Source organism: Microtus pennsylvanicus, chromosome 11 (genome assembly GCF_037038515.1).
Source record: "Microtus pennsylvanicus isolate mMicPen1 chromosome 11, mMicPen1.hap1, whole genome shotgun sequence".
Lineage (NCBI taxonomy): Eukaryota > Metazoa > Chordata > Mammalia > Rodentia > Cricetidae > Microtus > Microtus pennsylvanicus.
Window position 1 is genome coordinate 18,313,570 of NC_134589.1, and position 23,586 is coordinate 18,337,155.

Here is a 23,586-nt window from a genome sequence, read left to right on the forward strand (position 1 = left end):
CTTTTGCACTAAGCAGATGATAGTTTTTAAGACTATTGGGTGACCTGGTTAGTTTTTTTGTTTTGTTTTTGTTTTTTGAGACAGGGTTTCTCTGTAGCTTTGGAGCCTGTCCTGAAACTAGTTCTTGTAGACCAGGCTGGCCTCGAACTCACAGAGATCCACTTGCCTCTGCCTCCAGAGTGCTGGGATTAAAGGCGTGCATCACCACTGCCCGACTAACCTGATTAGTTTTTAACACACTTGAAACAATCTCTAGATGGAGTTCCCATTTTTAATTCCTTTAAAACTTTTGTCATTTACAGCTGAGTTTGTGATCAGTCTTGCCGAGAAAAATACCACCTTTGATACTTTTAAGTCTTCTCTGGTCAAAAATGGAGCAGAATTCACAGTATGTATATCTGAAGACTCTGTTTTTGTTTTTTCCTTTTTGTTTTGGTGTTGCTATTGAATTTAAATTTTGATAGGACTAAAGGATTTCAGGTAGGAAGGGGACAGTTTGTACATACCAGTTAAACAAGCCATCAACGTATAATGTGCCATGCTGGCGAGGGAGCCGGGTTTCCAGTGTGGCTTTCCTAGGATGCGGTAGGATTTCCATCATGAAGTCTCTGCTGATGTTTACGCTCTTGTTCTATGCTCAGGAAGTCAGGAACAAGAGGTGTCGGAGGCAGTTTTAAAAGATGGGAAATCAAATGGTCTCTGGGTGTGATCTAAGCCAATGTTTCTCAGCCTTCTGGCCACTGCGACCCTTTAATACAGCTCCTCATGTTGTGGGGACCACAGCCATAAAATGATTTCTGTTGCTGCTTCAAAACTGTAATTGTGCTACTGCTATGAATTGCAATACCTGTGTTTTCTGATGGTCTTAGCTGACCCCTGTGAAAGTGCCATTTGCCCCCAAAGGGGTTGTGACCCCTAGGTTGAGAACCACTGGTCTAAGTTATTACTCTGGCTTCATGCTATGCCAGGGTGGGCTTCCATGCTGTCTTGCTGTAGTCAGCTCAGTTCAAGTATACAAGCACCCTTGCCTGCAGCACATCCTTTGCCTTCCCCTGTACACTTCACCACTGATCCAGAGGATGACATCTCTGTCTTGTGCTTCTTTTCTTCAAAGGATTCTCTTATTAGCAACCTGTTGCGTCTTATCCAAACCATGCGGCCTCCGGCAAAGCCTTCTACTAGCAAAGGTAAGCAGGGCTCCCAGCTGAGCTGAGCCTCAAAGGGTCTGGAAGGTGACTACCCTGTAAATTGCACTTTGCCCTCCTCTGTTGCTAAGCAAGGGAATGGTCTAGTTAGATTCTGAGACATTCAAATGAGGACTGACATGCCCCTCCCCTCCGTGATGGGCACAGAGCTTGTAGAGGCTTTCAGTCCTTGGATTCAGAGAATTAAATTGTTTCTAGTAATTTTGTGATTACTATGTAGCAAAATGCTATTTGTTTTTTAATTTGATAAAATTTTAATGATGAAGTTATTTTATTAACCTGTAATACTATTAAATATGTCTCTCTCTCTCTTTTTTTACATTTTCATGCTCCTTAATGAACTAAGATCCAGTTGTTAAACCCAAAACTGAAAAGGAAAAGCTGAAGGAACTCTTCCCTGTCCTTTGCCAGCCAGACAACCCTTCAGTGCGGGTACGGATGCTATTTGGGGAATGTCTGCCCTTCTGTATGTTCTGTTCCTTTTCATCTCCTTAGCGACTGTATGAATTTTAACTTTGTCTGCTGTATATTTTTCCGGGTAAGACCATGAAAGGGTCCAGAGAATGATAATTAGGGGCCGTGAGCTTGGGGACTCGGGGAAGCAGTGGTGCGGGATATGAAAAGACTTAAGATTCTGACAAAGGTGCCCAGTGTAAAAATTAGAAAACTTTTTCTCTATTGCATATTAAAAGATGTAATTTTTGAAATGTTTTCATTTATAATATTTTTCTTTTAGGCTAGGTGTGCTGGTGAATCCCTTTAATTTTAGCATTTGGGAGGTAGACAAGGATCTCTATGAGTCCAAGGCCAGCCTGGTTTACATATCAAGTTCCAGGACAGCCAGGGCTACAGAGAGAGACTGTTTCCAAAAAAATAAAAATGAATAAATAAATTTTAGAATTTCCTGAGTACCTATTAGTCTCAGAGATTTGAGGAGAAAAACCACCGACCCAAAGCATCACCAAATTAATTAAAGCAAGCTTTTTTATTGGTGTACCTGGGCTGCCTCTCCCTAAGTCAAGATCCAAGAGGTCAGCATTGGATGTGGAGAAGATAGGTTTTTGTAGTTTTGGGGTAGGGGTTTCCAAACGGGGAGATTTGGCAGGCAGATAGGTGTAGTTACAGAAGCAGACCATAACAAAGAGGTCCTAACCTTTTGAAACGTAGATAGGGTTGCAGGATAGTTACAACTACCTCCTGAAACAAAGGCACAGCTGCAAGGTGATCAGGTCTTTTTGAAACAAAGACATGATTGCCATTTATGGAACCGGCAGTGCAGAGCCATATGTAGTTGTAAGTGGGACACAGCCCAGTCCTTAAGAAACAGAGATTTAATCATAAACAGGAATGGACCTAGTTTATCTTTACTATGAGAAGGCTTTTAAGCCCAAGATGGAGGCAGGCTGGTTCATCATACCTGCTGTGTGCCATGTGCTACTATAAGTACCGAGTAAGCAACAAAAACAGAACAGATAAGATTTTCTGCCTTTTTGGAGATTATATGCTGTTTTGGGAGGGAGAGTAGGAAATTAGCATGTAAGTCGTGGGAAAGAGAGATGGGCAGTAAACAAGTGGGTGTCATTGTACTTTAAAGGGGGCTGGCTCTATAACCCCAAGTACCAAGATCTGATGCTCAGGTTCCTCAGACAAAATGACATATAAAGCTCCAAAGCTACAGAGAAACCCTGTCTCGAAAAACAAAAACAAAATGACATATAGCATCCATGCATCCTCTTGCATGCTTTACGTCATTTCTAGACTACCCAATATAATGTAAGCACTAGGGGCTGGAGCGATGGCTCAGTGGGTTAAGAGCACTGACTGCTCTTCCAGCAATTCAATTCCCAGCACCCACAGGCAGCTCGCAGCTGACTGTAACTCCAGCTCCAGGGGATCTGACAACCTCACACAGACATGTAGGCAGGCAAAACACCAATGCACACAAAATAAAATTAAATAAATCTTTAAAAAAAATAATGTAAGCACTATGTAAGTATTGCCTGGGGAGTCAAGGAAACCTGTAAATACACAATTGGCTGAGTCCAGGATATTGTCAGCACAGAGGGCTAATAGTCTGTGTCACAGTGGATAGTAGTAAGAACTGTGGAAAGTAATTAAACGGGGAATGCAGAAAGAATGTTGCTTTTAAAAAGTTTTGATGTCTGGAGCTGGAGAGATGGCTCAGCGGGTAAAGGTGCTTACCACCAAGCTTGACAACCCGAGTTTGATCCCCGGACCCACATCATGTTGGACGGAGAGAAGTGACTTCCACACTGCAGGCTAGTGATGTGACAGTGAGCAGATGGTTTCTTCTTCTTCTCGTTACTTTGCTGACCTCTGACCTTGCAGACCATGCTGGATGAGGAAGATGTGAAAGTCGCTGTGGATGTCTTGAAAGAGCTGGAAGCTTTAATGCCCAGTGCAGCAGGCCAAGAGAAACAAAGAGACACTGAGCACAGGTTTGTCCCTTGTATTCTCATCCTGTTCATTTGCATATTTAGTAGGCTATGACAGTTGAATTTCATGGACCTGTTAAGCAAACCCTGGGACAAGTGTGTAGATTCTCAACTGGCTATGCACTAGATTGGGTTTTCATTGCTCCATGCTAAAAAGGTGTTCAGAAGTTAGAAATCGGAGCTGAAGGAGGCCAGCGCTGTCTGTGATCTGAGTCCAGACTGACCTGTGGGGATGTGGTGGTCGTTGAAATGCCTGTCCAGGTCAGCAGTTAGAGGGTGCCCAGCTTACACACAGTGGCGCTGTGCTGGGTGCTCAGGGATGCAGAGGTGAAATTGGGTTGATTTATTTTTCAGACAGGTTCTTGTTGATTTATTAGGGACAGGACAAAGAAGAAGAAGAGGAGTCGGAGCCGAGACCGCGACAGAGACCGGGACAGGGACCGAGACAAGGACCGAGAGCGAGACAGAGACAGAGAGCGAGATAGAGATAGAGACCATAAGCGGAGACACCGGTCCCGTTCTCGGTCACATTCCAGGACCCGGGAGAGGACTAAGGGGAAGTCTAGATACCGGTCCAGGAGCAGAAGTCAGAGTCCCTTCAAAGATCGGAAGGATCGGGAAAAGTATGGGGAGAGGAATATGGATAGATGGCGGGACAAGCATGTGGACCGTCCTCCCCCTGAAGAGCCTGCCATTGGGGACATTTACAATGGCAAAGTGACCAGCATCATGCAGTTTGGTTGCTTTGTGCAGCTGGAGGGCCTAAGGTAATGGTTGGTACTCTTTCTTATCAGTGATGGCAAAATGTCTTTTACTGCTGAGGTAGGGGTATGTGTGTGTTTGTATTCTAAGAAGCTATGCATGGTTATACTTTAGTTATTCAGGTATACCAGCATTCTTAGAAAGTTTTACTTTTAAAAACAATTGTATTTTATTTTTGAGATGGAGTCTGGCTATCCTGGCTGTCCTAGAATTCTCTGTATAGACCAAGGTGGCCTCAGGCTCACAGAAATCCACTTATCTCTGCCTCCCAGTTGCTGGGATTAAAGGTCTCCCCACAGTGTCCAGCCTTTCTGTTGACTTTGGGTTTGCTTTTGTTTGTTTTGTGGTGCTGTGCTTCCAGTTTAAGGCCTTGAGTATATTAGACAAGTTCCCTGCCACATTCTTAGCCTTAGATTCTTTTTTGATTTTGAAATATCCCAGAGCCATTTATTCCTTCTTCTGCCATCAGGAGATCTGCCCTTTGCTGGTTGTGACAGTTGAGAATTGATCTCTCCCTTCCCCCTCAGTCAGTATCTTTTCTTTGGGAGGGTGGTAATGGCTTTTTTCTGTGGATGCTGGGGATCCAGACTCAGGTCCTCGTGCCTGTGCTGCAAGCCCTTCACCAACTGGGCCATCTCCTTTATCTTTTTGAGACAGAGTCTCATGATTATAGACAGTGGGTGCAGCCTCAGGCTTACTGTATATCCCAGGCTGAACTGTAACTCATGGTCTCCTGCCTCGCCTCCTAGTGCAAAGGTTTCAGGCCTGTGAAGACTTTTGTGCAATTCCAGTAGGAGTAGATGAAGTGCTAATCTAATTAATCCTTATCAGTTAAAAATCGGGAGTCAGATATCTGGGTAAGAACCTGAAAGATCAGAGAGTCAGAGGACCAGCTGCTTCCTGCCTCTTATTCCTCGTCCAAAAAGGCCGAGATCCTCTCTCAGCCCCACTTTACTACATCCTGTGTCCTCTGTCCTCTCTCTATAGTCCTCCAAACTTCTATGGTTAGCTAGTGGCTAGCTCCACCCTCTGACTCTAAGCAAGCTTTATTTGTCAGAACACTATCAAAATAACACACAACAAGTTGAAGTTAGGGGACAGGTTTGTTTAGACATATTCCAGAACTGACTGACTTTCTCTCAGGAAGCGGTGGGAAGGCCTCGTGCACATCTCTGAGCTCCGACGGGAAGGCCGGGTGGCCAATGTGGCTGATGTTGTGAGCAAAGGCCAGAGGGTGAAGGTCAAAGTATTGTCCTTCACTGGGACGAAGACCAGCTTGAGCATGAAGGTAGGTGATGTGTTCAGGCTGTTTCCACAGCTGCTGGCCTGGGGTGTGTCGGAAGACAGCATGTGAACAGCACCTTTGTTACTGGCTCTAGGATGTGGATCAAGAGACAGGAGAGGATCTAAACCCAAATCGACGTCGAAACCTTGTCGGGGAGACCAATGAAGAGACGTCAATGCGGAACCCTGACAGACCCACCCACCTCTCGCTCGTCAGTGCGCCTGAAGTAGAAGATGACTCACTGGAGCGCAAGCGGCTCACCCGGATCTCTGACCCAGAGAAGTGGGAGATCAAACAGGTTGGGGCTTAGAGGCACTCAGCATGTAGTATGGGGGATAGGAATGTGGGCCTAGACATGGCACCCCGTGGTGGCTTCTGTCCACTTAACTAGTTGTGTGAGCTGAGTCATTTGCACCTAGTGTGCCTTAGTGCCCCTGATCTGTCCACCATGCCCAGTGGTACTAGTGTAAAGTGAGCAGAGTTCAAACTTAGTGCTTTTCTGTGGTTTCATTGTTATTTTCCTCTTTCTGCAGCGAGCAGTAGAATGAGTCTGTGTAAAGCCCTGTGTAGCACTAGGGCTGCAAAGACGGTATTTCATAGTTCCTGCCTTGGGGAACTCATTGTCCAGTACGGCAGAGAGTGTTAAATGAATAACTGGGGCTACGTGCCAGATGATCAATGTGTGTTGGATGCTTGTGGCAATAAGGGGAAGCCTGGCAGCCCTTCCTGGGGACAATACCCCTGGGCCTGTGCCTTCAACACCATGTCTTGCTGTTCCCTGGGGATGGATGTGTACCTCATTCTTGACTTTGACATGCTGTTCCAGGAGAAGCAGTTTGTTTCCCTGTGTGAAGTCTCTGAGCTAACACTGAGAAAGAGCCTTGCTCCTAGGCACAGATCTTAGTTACAAGCGCTGCCTTCTGTCCTTCCCAGATGATTGCTGCCAATGTGCTTTCCAAAGAAGAGTTTCCAGACTTCGATGAGGAGACCGGCATTCTCCCTAAGGTGGACGATGAGGAAGGTAGTCTGCTGTTGAATTATCTGGGCGAGGGCTGGGGAGGCTGGCTGGCAAGCTGTGTCACTCTGTAGAGTGGGCTCTTTCTAGTTTACCCGAGGCGGTGTTTGTCTGGTCCCTGCAGCTCACCACTCACCTGGATAGAGAGAGGTGTATGTTTAGATGACCAGTCGACCTGTTGGGTTCTTTTATTTTTTTGGGATCCAGTACCTTTTTTTTCTTTTTTCTTTTTTTTTTTTTTTTGACATAGGTTTTCTCTGTGTAACAGCCCCAGATATCCTGGAACTTGATCCGTAGACCAGGCTGGCCTTGAACTCACTGAAATTCACCTGCCTCTGCCTCCCAAGTGCTGGGATTAAAGCTGTGCACCACTACTGCCCAGCCCAGTACCATTTAAAAAATATTTTTAAAAGGTTTTAAAATTTTTATTATATGTTTATATATTTTTTGAAGCAGAATCTCTCCATTATGTAGCTCTGGCTATCCTAGAACTTGCTAGGTAGACCAGGCTGGCCTTGAACTCACAAAGATCCACCTGCTGCCCACTGAGAATAAAAATGCAGTGCTTGAGGAGGGCAGCAGGGGGCAGAAGAGGGTGAGAACTCAGATCCCCTGAAACTGGAGTTTCGGTGTTGTGAGTGCTGGGAATTGAACTCAGGACCTCTAGAAGTGCAGCCAGTGCTCTTAACCTCTGAGCCATCTGTAAAGTCCATGGTTTGTTTTTTTGTTGTTGTTGTTGTTTCTTGTTTTTTTGGTTTTTTGTTTCACTGTGTTACCCTGACTGTCCTGGAACTTGTGTGTGTTATTATTATTATTTTTATGTGCCTTGGTGTTGACCAGCATGCATGTCTGTGTGAGGGTGTCAGACCCTGGACTTATAGACAGTTATGAGCTGCCATGTGGTTGCTGGGAATTGAACCCAGGTCCTCTGGAAAAGCAGTCAGTTGGGGGTTTTTGTTGTTGTTGTTACTGTTGCTGCTGCTGTTTTTTAATGTTCATAGGTGTTTTGCCAGCATGTGTGTCTGTGTGAGGGTGTCAGATCTTGGGAGTTACAGGAAGTTGTGAACTGCCATGTATTTGCTGGGAATTGAACCAGGTTCTCTCGAAGAGCAGCCAGTGCTCTTAACTACTGAGCCATCTCCCCAGCCTGGAATTGTTTTAATGAAAATGATTGGTCATTTCCATCTTGTTTGTGGCTAATTCTTTTGTTGGACTTTTAGATGAAGATCTTGAAATTGAGCTGGTTGAGGAGGAGCCTCCATTCCTGAGAGGGCACACAAAGCAGAGCATGGATATGAGCCCCATCAAAATTGTTAAGGTGAGAAGTGTTAAGTAAAAATAATAAGAGAGAGGCAGCTCTGCTGGTACAAGAAATCCAGTTAGGTCAAATCAAACCAAATCAAAATGCCCATCATTTTATTAAGAATAATGCTCTCGGGTGGCAGAGTACATGGCAGGGAGACAGGACAGCAGGGAGCCCATGCAGACCTGAAAACCCCGTGTTTCTCCTCTAGGAGCCCACTTAATACCCTGTGGGAGTGGTCCTGAATGAGGCACACATCATCCCCAGGGAATAGCAAGACCTGGTGCTGAAGGCATGGGCTCAGGGTTATTGTCCCCAGGGAAGGGTCAGGACCTGACAGGCTGGGATTTGGAGTCCAGACCAATACAACTCCTGGGCCTGGGGGCCGGGGGCTATGCCCCCAACTTAACAAGAAGAATGGGAGTTTTACCTGGAAATATCCACTGCCTTGTTTTCTTGAAGTAATAGTATCAGCATAATCAGGAGTCAGGCCGGCTGACTGGTAACCAGGGTCTGTGTCTTGTAAATGGAGAGGGGCTCAGCTCTGCTGCTTTGCCTGTTTCGCCTTTGTCTGCATACATTATTGCTTTTTGAGAGAAAGCAGAGATAAAGAGAAGTGCTTGCTCTGCCATTATTGCTTTGTTTAGGACTTAGGGCTTGCTTCTCTGGGACCCTGGAAGGCAGAATTGCAAGAATGCAAACCAGAATTCTCAAAAATTTTGGTGTGGAAAAGATTATCTTTTGAAGGTCTGCCAGCCCAGCAAGCCCATATAATGCTCATAATGGTGGTTTGTTTGTTCTCTGAGAAAAGCTCTTAGTCTGTAGCCCTGGTTGGCCTGGAACTCGCAGATCTGTCCCTGCCTCTGCCCCCTAGGTGTGAGCCACCAAATCCAGCTGTAATCCCTGTCGCAGTCTTCCTGTGCTGTTCTCGCATGCGCACATAGCTGCTGCACTATTAGTGGTGGGGAATTCCCTGACCTCTGCGGGAGCATGTGAAGAATCTGATGGTGAATTCTAACTGGAACACGCACACTGGTCTGAATTCAGTTCTCAGGGTTATAGAGAACTTCTTTCTATTCTTTCCCCCCGACTCCCACTCTTGTGTTTACATGTGTGCACATTGTGAGAGTACAGGCATGTGGCTCTATCACAGTTCATGTGTGGAAGTTAGATGACAACTTGAGGGGACAGTCCTCGCCTTCCACCTTGTTTGAGAAGGGGTCTCTTGTTCACCATTGCGCACACCAGGCTAGCTTTCTTGTCTCTACTTCCCATTTCATTGTAGAAATGCTAGGATTACAAAGATGTACGCTGCTGTGCCTGGCTTTGTGTGGGCTTGGGGTCTGAACTCGGGTCCTCACACTTGTGGGGCATGTGCTTTACTCCCTGAGACATCTCTCTAGTTTTCCTTTGTTTTGGTTTTTTTTTTTTTTTTTTTGGATTTTCGATATAGGGTTTCTCCATAGCTTTTGGTTCCTGTCCTGGAACTAGCTCTTGTAGACCAGGCTGGCCTCGAACTCACAGAGATCTGCCTGCCTCTGCCTCCGAGTGCTGGGATTAAAGGCGTGCACCACCTGTTTTGTTTTTGAGTCAAGGTCTCACTACATAACCCTGGTATTCCTTGTGTTGCCGAGGATGGCCTCAAAGTCCCAGGAATTCTCCTTCTCAGCCTCTGGAGTTCTAGGATCACAGCTGTCTCTACAATACCTTGCTCCTGCCTTTTCTTCTGTCCTTTATGCATTCACTCTCTAAGGGTTCTCATTTTCAAGCTAAAATTTCTTCCACTGATTTTTAATTTTATTTGTGTGTGTTACAGATGTATCCATTACTTCCATGTAGCCTGAGACGTTGATGTGAACTTTATTTCTTCTCACATTTTAAGTGACAGTAGTGCAGTCATCTGCCCTTTTCAGTATTTTGAGGCAGAGTCTCAATTATGTTGCCTTGGCTGGTCTGAAACTCACTGTGTAAACCAGTCTGGCCTCGAACTCAGATCTCCGCACCTCTCTTTCCCAAGTGCTGGGATTAAAGGTGAACAGCACTCCATCAAGCTAAGCACCTACCTTTTCCTAGATTCTCAGTGTGTGTTTCCTTTTCCTCTTTGTTTCAGAACCCAGATGGCTCACTCTCCCAAGCTGCCATGATGCAGAGTGCCCTGGCCAAGGAAAGGCGGGAACTGAAGCAGGCCCAGAGGGAAGCTGAGATGGATTCTATACCCATGGGACTCAACAAACACTGGGTTGATCCCCTGCCTGATGGTAAGGCTCTGGAGTGTGGACCTTTTATAAAAGTAAATCTGGCGCTTTGTGTATGTGTAAAATAGTTGACACTACACTTTGTGTATGTATAAAACAGTTGACACTACACTTTGTGTATGTGTAAAACAGTTGACACTACACTTTGTGTGTGTATAAAACAGTTGACACTACACTTTGTGTATGTATAAAACAGTTGACACTACACTTTGTGTATGTATAAAACAGTTGACACTACACTTTGTGTATGTATAAAACAGTTGACACTACACTTTGTGTATGTATAAAACAGTTGACACTACACTTTGTGTATGTATAAAATAGTTGACACTACACTTTGTGTATGTGTAAAACAGTTGACACTACACTTTGTGTATGTATAAAACAGTTGACACTACACTTTGTGTGTGTATAAAACAGTTGACACTACACTTTGTGTGTGTATAAAACAGTTGACACTACACTTTGTGTGTGTATAAAATAGTTGACACTACACTTTGTGTATGTATAAAACAGTTGACACTACACTTTGTGTATGTATAAAACAGTTGACACTACACTTTGTGTATGTATAAAACAGTTGACACTACACTTTGTGTATGTATAAAACAGTTGACACTACACTTTGTGTGTGTATAAAACAGTTGACACTACACTTTGTGTATGTATAAAACAGTTGACACTACACTTTGTGTATGTATAAAACAGTTGGCGCTACACTTTGTGTATGTATAAAACAGTTGGCGCTACACTTTGTGTATGTATAAAACAGTTGACACTACACTTTGTGTATGTATAAAATAGTTGACACTACACTTTGTGTATGTATAAAACAGTTGACACTACACTTTGTGTATGTATAAAACAGTTGACACTACACTTTGTGTATGTGTAAAACAGTTGACACTACACTTTGTGTATGTATAAAACAGTTGACACTACACTTTGTGTATGTATAAAACAGTTGACACTACACTTTGTGTATGTGTAAAACAGTTGACACTACACTTTGTGTATGTATAAAACAGTTGACACTACACTTTGTGTATGTATAAAACAGTTGACACTACACTTTGTGTATGTATAAAACAGTTGACACTACACTTTGTGTATGTGTAAAACAGTTGACACTACACTTTGTGTATGTATAAAACAGTTGACACTACACTTTGTGTATGTATAAAACAGTTGACACTACACTTTGTGTATGTATAAAACAGTTGACACTACACTTTGTGTATGTATAAAACAGTTGACACTACACTTTGTGTATGTATAAAACAGTTGACACTACACTTTGTGTATGTGTAAAACAGTTGACACTACACTTTGTGTATGTATAAAATAGTTGACACTACACTTTGTGTATGTATAAAACAGTTGACACTACAGATGCAAAGTGGAAGTTTAGCCCCAGTTTCCCTTTTACAGTGGAGCCTATTCATAGATTATTATTTTTAGCCAGGTGACCATACACGCCTTTAATCTTTGAGGCCAGCCTGGTCTACAGAGGAAGTTTCAGGACAGTCAGGGCTAAACAGAGAATGGGGGGTGAGGGGTGGAGTTCAAGGCCATCTTCAACTACATTGGGATAGTCTGGGTTATATTAGATCCAATCTTAAAAACAACAATGAAGAACAGAAGGATAATACAGTCTTTTGTGTATATATGTGTGTTTGAGTGTTTGTATGAATGCCATGTGCATGTGGGTATCCTTGGAGTCCAGAAGGGTCAACGGATCTCCTTACACACAGTTGTAAGCCATCTAATATAGGTGTCAAGAACTGAACCTGGGGTGAGTTCCATCTTTCCAGCCCCTGTTTGTTTTTGGCTTTAAAATGTGTATGGTGTTGTGCCTGAATGTTATCTCTGTGTACCTTGTGTGTGCCTGGTGCCCATGAAGGTCAGAAGAGGGCTTTGGATCCCTCGAGACTAGAGTTACAGATGATTGTGAACCACCATATGGGTGCTAGGAATCCAACTTGGGCCTCCTGTAATAGCAGTCAGTACCCGTAACCACTGCTATCTCTCTATTTTAAGACAGTTTCATTATGTAGTTCTGACTGGCTTTAAACTTACTGTGTAGCTCATGCTAGTCCTAAATTTGCAACAGTCCTCCTGCTTTAGCCTCCTTTGTACTGGAATTGCAGGTATGAGCTGCCATGACTGGCTAGAACCTAGTGTTTTATAGGGTCTTATAGAATATGTGGAGGCAGGGGAGTAGTAGCCCGTGTTAATACTTTGCAGTAGACAAGACTTGAAGAAGTCTGTGGATAAAATATTGTGTTGTTCTGGGTGGTGAGGGATGAGGTGGGGTTGGCAGACCAGGGCTTTGTAGATGGTATTAGGTATCTGGGCCAATCCTAAGTGCATCATGGAATGTAAAAGTGTTCTAAACATGAGGATGGCATGAGGAGTTGGGTTTCTAAATGATCATCAGAGGGCTCTGCAGGAGGAGTTGGGTAGGGCAAGAGTAGACACTTCAGGTAGAGTAGTGGGCTTTTATGATAGCGAGAGGAGAAATGAAGACCTGAACATGATGCTGTCAGAGAAGAGGAGTAGATTTGAGAAGGGTAGCTGTGGAATATGGGGGATAGGGAAGTAGCTTCCAGTTCTAATGTAAGCGCTGGAGTGAGTGATGGCCCCTTTGGGATAAGAGACTGATGAGAATCACGTTTGTGGGGGAAAGGGTGTGATGGACTGTGTCTCAGGTAGCCAAAGGACACCTTAGTTGAGTATCAGAATGCTCAGAAGAGGGGTCTGTGTTGTAGAGAGAATTTGGGGGTGTTAGCTTAGCTTAGACAACAGTTTAGATGGGGAGAATAGATGAATCAACATTGAAGAGCTACAAATCTTCTGATGGTTTTTGTTTGTTTGTTGTTTTTTATTTTTTTTTATAAATATTTATTTATTATGTATACAATATTCTGTCTGTGTATGCCTGTGTAGGCCGGAAGAGGGCACCAGACCTCATTACAGATGGTTGTGAGCCACCATGTGGTTGCTGGGAATTGAACTCAGGACCTTTGGAAGAGCAGGCAATGCTCTTAACCGCTGAGCCATCTCTCCAGCCCCCTGTTTGTTGTTTTTTAATAAAATGAAAATCTTCCAGAGCTTGGGAGATGTAAACTGCTTGCCTTGTCAGTACTTACACCTAGTTTGAGCCCTGGAGCCCGTGTTAATGATGCTGGGCATGGTGGTGTGTGCTTGTAATCTCCACACTGGGGAGACAGGTGACTCGGACTTGCTGGCCAACCAGCAAAGCGCACTTAGCTAGTTCCAAACAGTAAAAGACCCCGTCTCAAGAGAAAAAAAAGTCATGGCGCCTCAAGGACCCCTGATCTTGTCCTCTAGGTTCCACAGACATGGGCACATATATGTACATATACTTACATATTGGTACACATGTGTACCCTACAGCGACATGATGTCTTGCACATGTGCACATACACAGAACCCTTTATTCTCTTGGAACAAGCTCCCTTCCCCTTTTACCCTTTACTGTGAGACTCCTTTGACCTCTTTCAGAGCTCACTGATTTGCTTTGTAGATTGAAGTAAGGTGTGTGTGTGCCTATGTGTGTGTGTGTGTGTGTTCGTGTGCTTGCACGTGGATGCCTGTATTTTGAGAGGGGGGTCTTACTCTGTGTCCCTATCTCAAATTTACATATATATAAACATTTAAAGATTTATTTTTTATTATTTTAAGTTATGTGTCTGTGTTTGGGTCACAGAGCTAGAGGTACTGGACCCCCTGGTGCTGGTTACAGGTGGTTGTGAGCCACCCAGCTTGGGTGCTCGAGTCCTCTGAAGAGCACACAAAGCCGTCTCTTCTGTCCCTGAGACTGAAGTATATAATGTTTTGGGTATTTTTGCCACCAAGTTCATAACAGTTTTGCATTTTTGAGTGAGCCACCCAAATTCTTTTTATTGCTCATTCTTTTGCTCCCAATTCAAGCTACAAATTTTGGGGTAATCTTGAAAACATTAAAGCAGGTGAAAACCCCAAGACAGCACACACCATATGAAGCTCCCAGAGCGCAGCCCAAGAGAGCAGAGGTGTCAAGGGAAGGCAAAAAGGGAAAGAGGTCTTTGGGAGGGCTGAGAATGTTGTAGTTAGGTGGTGATGGCCGCATAGCTTTGGGGTATATTAGAAGGCCGTGAGCTAACACTTGGAAAAATGGCATGTAGCAGTAGCTTGAGGCCAACACTCAGTTTGTTTTCCTTTCCAGCGGAGGGCAGGCAGATTGCTGCCAACATGCGGGGGATTGGGATGATGCCCAACGACATTCCCGAGTGGAAGAAGCATGCCTTTGGGGGCAACAAAGCCTCCTACGGGAAGAAGACCCAGATGTCAATCCTTGAACAGAGGGAGAGCCTGCCCATCTACAAACTGAAGGAACAGCTGGTGCAGGTGGGACGGGGTGTAGTGTTTACTAAATGGGCTGTGTGTTGGGGTGCTAGAGCTCAAATTCCATCAAGCACTGCTCTGCCTAGGCTACGACCCAGATTCCTCATTATTAATGTGTGTATGATGTAGGGGCCAGGGCACATACCTCAAGGCATGATTCTGGGGGTGAGAGGACATTTTGTGGGTTGGATTTCTCCTACCTTTATATGGGTTCAAACTCAAGCTGTGTCAACCTTAAGCCACCAAACCATCTCACAGGCTCCTTATTCTGTATCCCAGGCTAGCCTCGAACTGATGATGATCCATCCTCTTACCTCAGCCTTCCCAATACTGTGATTACAGGTGTGAACCACCACACCTGCCTTAAAAAAAGGTTTTTTGTTTGTTTTGTTTTGTTTTTTTAAGATGGGGTCTCGTGTATTTTCCATCTGGCCTCAAGCTTTCTGAGGATGACCTTGAACTACTAGTATTCCTGCCTTAGTTCTGGAATTATGGGCATGGACCTCCACACAGTACTAGGGATCAAGCTGGTAAACAGTCTGCTAACTGAGCTACACACCATCCCTTCAGCCTTTCCTTTTGGTTTTTTGGAATCATCTCATACCATACCCCAGGCTGACTTAAAACCTACTGTGTATCCTAGGTTGGCCTCAAACTCAAACAGATTCCTCCTTCCTGCTTGGTGTTTTGCCTGCCTGTATGTCTGCACACTGTGTGCCTGCCTGTTGTCTGCAGAAGTCAGAGGGCACTGGAACTACTGAGGGGCCACATGGCTGCTGAGAATCAAACTCAGGTTCTTTACAAGCACAGCCAGTGCTCTTGATGACAGCCATCTCTCCAGCCCCTGTGGCGAATTTAACAAGTTTGGTTATATTGTTTCAGGCGGTGCATGACAATCAGATCCTCATTGTAATTGGAGAGACAGGATCTGGGAAGACGACACAGATCACCCAGTACCTGGCGGAGGCAGGCTACACTTCAAGGGGCAAGATTGGGTGTACCCAGCCCAGAAGAGTGGCAGCCATGTCCGTGGCCAAAAGAGTATCGGAGGAGTTTGGTTGTTGTCTTGGTCAAGAGGTGAGTGATTGGAGAAGCTGCTGTGTGAATTCCAAAAGAAAAATAGAAAGGCCCAGATACCTTATCTATAAAATAAGAATGTTTTTACCTTTTTAGGTTTCTCCCAAAGGAGAGAGCTTTTCATCGTCATCAAGATATTCAGGGTCAAGTCCAGGGCAGGGCAGACTTTACTAGAGGAAACCACTGAGGTCTTGGCTAGGTTCCTCTCTACTAGGAGTATGAGACCTGTCTAATGATTTCACAGAGGGACCCCATGGCTTAGGTTTCTTCCTTCTGTCCTGCCGTAGGTGGGCTACACCATTCGATTTGAGGATTGCACCAGCCCAGAAACGGTCATCAAGTACATGACAGACGGCATGCTGCTGAGAGAGTGCCTGATTGACCCCGACCTCACTCAGTATGCCATCATCATGCTGGACGAGGCCCACGAGAGGACCATTCACACAGATGTCCTCTTTGGGTTGTTGAAAAAGGTAGGCAGGTAAACCCGGGTTTCTGGGACTGGGATTTGAGTGCCCTGTGACGGTTCACATAGTCTTTTTAGTAAACACCTTACATTTTCCTTTAGACAGTTCAGAAACGACAAGACATGAAGCTGATTGTCACCTCAGCCACCTTGGATGCGGTGAAGTTTTCTCAATACTTCTATGAAGCGCCCATTTTCACCATCCCCGGTCGAACCTATCCCGTGGAAATACTGTACACAAAGGAGCCCGAGACAGACTATTTGGATGCCAGTCTGATTACTGTCATGCAGATCCATTTAACAGAGCCACCAGGTGAGGGGAGTGGAAAGGCTTTTGTCTTGGCCAAAAATCCTGCTGTGAGTGTATTTTTGACTAGTTTAAATATTGTTCTCTTTGTAAGTCTCAGGCATGTGTATTTGGAATGGTAGTGGAAATGTTAAAGAAGTGACATTAGGTTTAAATGAGACAGTTTCTCCTTATAACCCTCTTGGTTTATTTTGCATCCATAGTGTGAATGTGTATTTCTGTATATATGCAGCAATGCTGTTATTGATGCTGTAGCCTTTCACTCAAGCAGAATGTGGTGCTTTGTACCTGTGGTTCCAGCTACCAAGAGGCTAAAGCTAAAGCGGGAGGATTGCTTGAGCTAGAAGTCGAGGGCCAGCCTGGACAGCTTGACTCACCTCTGTTTCTTACAGGCTTGCAATCCCAGCTAACTAGCTAGGACGTCTCAAGTTCAAGGCATGCCTTGACAGCTGAGTGAAACCTTGTCTCAGACTTTTAAAAAGTGAAAAGAGGGTTGGGGATGTGGCTCCATGGCAGACATGCACAAGAGAAACCAAAAGAAACAACAAAACACTCCCCTACCCCCCAGAGACAGAGTAAGTGATGCTTCATTCTCTTCATAGGTGATATCTTGGTTTTCTTGACTGGTCAGGAAGAAATCGATACTGCTTGTGAGATCCTGTATGAAAGAATGAAATCCCTGGGACCTGACGTTCCAGAGTTAATCATCCTCCCAGTGTACTCTGCCCTTCCCAGTGAGATGCAGACCCGAATCTTTGATCCAGCTCCTCCTGGCAGCAGAAAGGTAATGTGGGGTGAAAGTGAGGTTGTTCCACGTACCCTGAAATCATGTGGGGTGTGCAGTCTCCCTGGTGATGGAATTACACGCACATGCCACCATGCCTAGTCTTTTTCTTTTTAATCTTTTTTTATATTGTTTTATTGACCTGTATATTTTCTCCACTTCCCTCTCTTCCTCCCCCACTTCCTATGCCCTCTCCCATGATCCCCACGCTCCCACTTTACTCAGGAGATCTTGTCTTTTTCTACTTCCCATGTAGATTAGAACCTAGCCTTTTTATATGGGTTCTGGATATTAAACTCAGGTGTTCAGACTTTTGCGACAAGTACTTTACCCACTAAGCTATCCCCCTTCTTAATTTATGATTTTTAAATTAAAATAATTGATTTCACAACTAGACATGGTGGCATGTGCACATCATGACATGTGTTCAGGTCAGAGGGCAGTTTGCAGGAGTCAGTTCTATCCTTCTACCATCATTCAGGTCATCAGACTTGGCGGCAAGTGTCTACCCACTGAGCCATCCTGCTAGAGCCTGCATCAGTTTTATTTTGTATATTGTTCATTAGTTGATAATTTCTAATTTGTAGTATACCATGAGTGCTTCTGCTGTAAACATTTGTTTATCAGTTTACTGGGATGTGTGTTTCTCTGAGTGTAGTCCTAGCAGTGGAAGTAGATGGGCGGGCACACATGGTGTCAGGAGGTGGAGGGGTGAAGAGTGACTTGCATAGCTGGGTGGAATGTGGTTCTGACATGGGAGCAGGTTTCGGAGGGGTGGATGGTGATTTCTTCCTCTGTTGTTTCTGTTGGTTGGATTGTTTCTTTTTTAAAAAACCATTTATTTACTCTTTTTTTTTAAATGTTCATTGGTGTTTTGACTTCATGTATACTGTGTGAGGGTGTCAGAAGCCCTGGAACTTGAGTTACAGACAGATGTGAGCCATCATGTGAGTGTTGGGAATTGAACCCAGGTCCTCTGGGAGGGCAGCCAGTGCTCTTAACCACTGAGCCATCTCTCCAGCCCCAAGGCTGGATGGTTTCTAAGCAGGGCCTTTGTGGCTATGTGGCAGGTAAATGCCTTCCAGGGCCAGTAAGATACTGGTATGATTGTGAGACATTTTGGTGCCTCCTAGCAATGATTTTTCTAAGCAATTGTGTTTTATGAGCTGAACGTCTGGGTGGAAAACCAGTGGCAGAGCCAAGCTGAGAGTCGTAATCTTCTAGATCACAGATACTGCTGTACACACACCCCATGAAATTCCTCTGTCACCTCATGTTCATTTTATGATGAGAAGAAAAGATGCAGTCCTCCTCTCTTTCACATATATGAAGAGCTCACTCATAGTCCAGATGTCTCTGTGGGAGAAGAAGCAGCTCATTTTGCTGTGGCGCATGTGAGGCCAGGAAGTCTGTGTTTTCCCAGGGAGCTGGAATATTAAAGTTATAGTAATCATCACTCTAGACAATGAGATAGATACACAGCTATTTATGCCAAGTGAGGTTGGCTCTGAGCCGTCTTGGCTCTTTGCTGCTTTACAAACCTCTGAGGCACCACCCACTTCCAAAGGAACTGTTCACATGAAGGCCCCTTCCTCTCTGACACTGGAAGCCTGAGCCGGGGTTACATGTCAGGTGATAGCAGACAGAGGTGGCAGCAGGTCCCTGGGAATCTGTGGGGCCTGTTTCAGCCTCAACTCACTCTGCCTCTGTCTTTCTCATTTGTAGGTCGTGATTGCCACCAACATCGCAGAGACGTCGCTGACCATTGATGGTATCTACTATGTAGTTGACCCTGGGTTTGTGAAGCAGAAAGTTTACAATTCTAAAACAGGAATCGACCAGCTTGTGGTGACACCTATTTCTCAGGTTGGCTGCATCTATGTTAGCTTTCCCCAAAATCCTGGTGAGGGTATTTCTGGGATTTGTTATGGTTCTGAGTGGTCTTAACCACTGAGCTATCTCTCCAGCCCCCAAACACACACACAATAGCACATAATTTTTTTTGAGACAAAAAAAATTTAATAAATTAATAAATTTAATAAATATATTATATACTAAACATATGCTAAATATCTAATATGTCTATATTATATATAAAATATATAATATATAAAGTACATATTTGTAGCCTTGACTGGCCTAGAACTTGCTATGTAGATCAAGCTGGCCTTGAACTCATAGAGATCTGCCTGCCTCTGTCTTCCCACCCTTACCCCAGTGCTGGGATTAAAGGTTTATGCCACCACACCCCACAAGCACATATTTTTTTCTTTTTTTCAGATTTATTTACTTATTATGTATACAGTGTTCTGTCAGCACGTATGCCCACAAGCCAGAAGAAGGTATCAGATCTTATTGTAGGTAATTGTAAGCCACCATGTGGTTACTGGGAACTAAACTCAGGACTTGTGTTCTTAACCTCTGAGCCATCTCTCCATCCCTGCAAACACATATTTTTAAATGCTTAGCAGCAGATAGCTGAAAGAGTAGTAACTGATGAGATAATTATCCATTTCTTCAATAATTATGAGAGGGGGCTGGAGAGATGGCTCAGAGGTTAAGAGCACTGGCCACTCTTTCAGAGGTCCTGAGTTCAATTCCCAGCAACCACATGGTGGCTTACAACCATCTGTACTGAGATATGGCGCCCTCCTCTGGTGTGTGGGCATACATCGAGGCAGAATGTTGTATACATAATAAATAAATTAATTAAAAAAAATAATAATTATGAGATAATCTCTTGCCTAAAGTATATTTAAAAATGAATTACCTGGTCATCTTTTTAAGGGAAATTTGGTGACAGCTTATATAAAATTTTAAAGTTCATCTGTTTAACCTGTTCTGTTTCTAGGAACATATTAGAAAGTTAGACGTGATTGAGTACATATTCAAAGAACAAAAATGATTGTTCACAGAAGGATGGCTTCTAGATCAGCCAGAAGGGGAAGAATTTAATCTAATATAGTATAACCTTGCCATAGAGTATTATGTGGGATTAACTGCTGTTGTGTATTTATATTTAATGTTGTAAATATGTAACTGTGGCATATTGAAGGAAGCGAGCTACAAAATATGATGAATGAAACAATCCAGTTTTTGTTTAAAATATACATGATGTGCATTTCTGGGCTGAGCATACGGCTGTGCCCCAGGAAGCTGGTAGGCAGGATGTTAGCTAAGGCTTTTCTGTGGGTGCCACTATGCTACTGATGATTCTCTTGGTGGGTGATGGGAACTTTTTTGCTTTAGACAAATATTGTGTTCATCTTTTATAGCAGCCCTGCATTAGCATTTATAGTTTGTAAAAACCACAAAGCTATTTTCATTCTGTAGTTCGGTAATAATAATAACAACTAACATTCACAGGGTGCTTACCAAGTACCAGGCAGTGTCCTGGGCATTTCACATGCACTAACTCAGGGTATTGAGTGCTAGTAGACAGTATTGTCATTTCACAGTAAGGAGGTTAGGGTACAGTGGGAGTAAAGGACTTACCTTTCCCACATAGCTGCTAGAGGCAGGGTTAGATCTAGAAAGCTTGGGGACAGTACATGTGCTCTGTACAGCTTCTTAGTGTGTCTCTGTCCGGATGACCAAATAATTGACTACATGTGTCTTTCCTGATTTGGCTCTCCATCATGGGATGCTGTGCAGTCCCAGCAGTGTGAGTGTTGCCTAGATTCGTATGACTCATTGTGCTTTCATGTTTTTTGTTTTTTTGTTTTTGTTTTTGTTTTTTTTTCCAAGATAGCATTTCTCTGTACTGGGATTAAAGGCATGCACCACCACGTCCAACCATTTTTTTTTAAGGGCTTGATATTTTTCACTGTTAACTGTTACACATTCTACATTGGATATTTACTAAAGTCTTAAAATAAAAGACATACAGTCCTGGAGAGATGGCTCAGCAGTTAAGAGTGCTTACTCTTCTTGTGGAGGACTTGGGTTCTGTTCCCAGCTCCTGTGAGGTGGTTTACAGTCTCCTGTAACTCCAGTTCTAGGAGATGGCAGTGCCTTCTTACAGCCTCTGAGGGCTCCCGTGTGTATGTAGTACACATAAATTCATACATGTATCTCATATCCACATAAAAATAGTAAGTAAATATAAAGAAATATGCTGGGTGGTGATGGTGCATGCCTTTAATCCTGACACTCAGGAGACAGAGACAGGCAGAGCTCTGTGAGGTCAAGGCTAGCCTGGCCTACAGAGAGAGTTCCAGGACAGCCAGTGCTACACACAAAGAAATGCTGTCTCAAAAACAAAAATACCAGGAAGGAAGGAAGGGAGGGAGGGAGGGAGGGAGGGAGGAAAGAAAGAAGGAAGAAAGGAAGGAAGGAGATACCATGCATAAGCTACCAGTAGACTAAGCCACTGACAAGTTGTTGAGTTGTTTTTCTCCAGCCATTTCATCCTAATAATTTATACATATCCATCAAACCCTTCATAAGCTGGACATGGTGGTTCATGCCTATAATCCCAGTACTTGGAAGGCCAAGGCAGGAGACTCTCTGAGTTCCAGGACAGCCAGGGCTAGATAGACCCCTAAGCGTGATGTCACGCACACACATTTAACACTGTTAATCCCAGTATTCTTTATTTCAGGCAGCTGTGTCTTGAGACTCTGTCTCAAGAAGCCAAATAGAATATAAAGCCAACAATTAATAAAATTAGTGTCATATTAATTGTAACTTGCACTTTTCATCTGATGGTTTTCATTTTTGTTATCAAACATTGCAAAGCTTATTTTAAAATGGCTGCAAAGTCATCGGTGTGATCTATATAATTTATTTAGTTTGCTTCCAATTTTGATCATAATTGTGGGGCTGGTGTTTTATTGTTTGTTCTGCTCTCTGTATTTCTTCTGTTCACCTGCCTTGTATGTGCTTCCCTGGAACAAACTTTTAGAAGTACTGAGAATTGGTAAGAGCATCTCTAGTGTTGGAAATGGTCCTAAACTGGTAACTCTGAGAAACCCACCCCAGTGCAGTGGTAGATCTTTCTTTCTGAGCTTTTTTCTTTCCCTAACCCTCATGCTTAAAATTTAGATGAAATTATCTTTGTTAAACCCTGACTCTGCTTCATAAAAAGCAAACAGAAAGCATTTGCCAGTCCCCTCCCCGACAGATTTCCTGGCTAGAGCTGCTCAGCAATGATTTACAGCTGGTACTCTGTATGCTCACCCTGTAGGCTCAGGCAAAGCAGAGAGCTGGCAGAGCTGGGAGAACCGGCCCAGGGAAGTGTTACAGGCTGTACACAGAACGTGCCTACCGAGATGAAATGCTGACCACCAATGTGCCAGAAATCCAGAGAACCAACCTGGCCAGCACAGTGCTGTCCCTCAAGGTAAGAACTGCCTATCGCTCAGCCCCCTTACTCAGGTCACCTCACAGAACCATTCCTTTGAATGAAGTGCAGTGTTGTATGGTGTCTGTGATAACAGCTCCCTGTGCAAGTCTGGGCTGAAATTGTAGTCTCTTATGAGTGCATGGTTTGTTTCTTACTGTAATAACCAGCAGGATATTTGGCTCTACTAGGTCTTAGTTATGTAATCAGTGCCAAACTACAAACAAACATGTTTAACCCCAACCACTTCAGCTTTCAGATTCAAATTTATTTGTTCCTTGCATTTTGCTTGCGTGCGTGCGTGCGTGTGTGTGTGTGTGTGTGTGTGTGTGTGTGTGTGTGTGTACATGCGCTCCCACGTGTGTTTGAGACAAGGTCTGACTATATATTGGCCTGGAACTTGTTATATGAACTAGGTTTGACCTTGAAGTCAAAAAGACCCACTTACCACTACCTCCAAGTGCTTTAATCCCCCAAGGGATTAAAGGCATGTTCCACTACATTCGGTGAATTCTGCTTTTAAATTTTGTTTTTAATGTTCATTGTCATTATTTTTAATTATGTGCATGTGTGTGCACTTGTGTGAATGTGGATATATGAATTCAAGTGCAGATACTCTCAGAAGGGAGGCCAGAGGCATCAGAATCCCTCTGGAGGTGATGGCTGTGAACCTGACATGGGGGTCGGGAATCAAACTCTGGAAGAACAGAAGAACTGCTGAGTCATCTCTCCAGCCTTGAATTCTGGTTAAAAAGGGGAAAAGGTGTACTGGTTCTGAAACTGTAAGGGGAGGTTGTCCAGGTCCCAGCTGTCATGCAGGACTTGCTTTCAGTCAGAATTCTGCTCTTCCTCTAGCACTCCCCAGTGAGCTCTTCCATCTCTCTTGGCAGGAGGAGTCACATGAGTCATTTCCCAGC

General features: G+C 44.0%; 1 protein-coding gene and 1 long non-coding RNA gene across 2 annotated transcripts in view; both read left to right on the top strand.

The window, feature by feature from the left end:
- Nucleotides 1–23,586, top strand: part of LOC142859916 (uncharacterized) — a 155,159-nt gene that overhangs the window by 106,047 nt on the left and 25,526 nt on the right. The window lies entirely within an intron of this gene.
- Nucleotides 1–23,586, top strand: part of Dhx8 (DEAH-box helicase 8) — a 35,328-nt gene that overhangs the window by 2,725 nt on the left and 9,017 nt on the right. Inside the window, exons 2-18 of the mRNA XM_075990479.1 lie at nt 303–388; nt 1,115–1,187; nt 1,552–1,637; nt 3,555–3,664; nt 4,039–4,428; nt 5,567–5,711; nt 5,803–6,006; nt 6,642–6,729; nt 7,944–8,041; nt 10,137–10,284; nt 14,513–14,694; nt 15,574–15,768; nt 16,056–16,241; nt 16,337–16,547; nt 17,144–17,325; nt 19,051–19,191; nt 22,514–22,669. Of these exons, the coding sequence (XP_075846594.1) occupies nt 303–388; nt 1,115–1,187; nt 1,552–1,637; nt 3,555–3,664; nt 4,039–4,428; nt 5,567–5,711; nt 5,803–6,006; nt 6,642–6,729; nt 7,944–8,041; nt 10,137–10,284; nt 14,513–14,694; nt 15,574–15,768; nt 16,056–16,241; nt 16,337–16,547; nt 17,144–17,325; nt 19,051–19,191; nt 22,514–22,669 (2,681 nt within the window). The remainder of the gene's footprint in view (nt 1–302; nt 389–1,114; nt 1,188–1,551; nt 1,638–3,554; nt 3,665–4,038; nt 4,429–5,566; nt 5,712–5,802; nt 6,007–6,641; nt 6,730–7,943; nt 8,042–10,136; nt 10,285–14,512; nt 14,695–15,573; nt 15,769–16,055; nt 16,242–16,336; nt 16,548–17,143; nt 17,326–19,050; nt 19,192–22,513; nt 22,670–23,586) is intronic.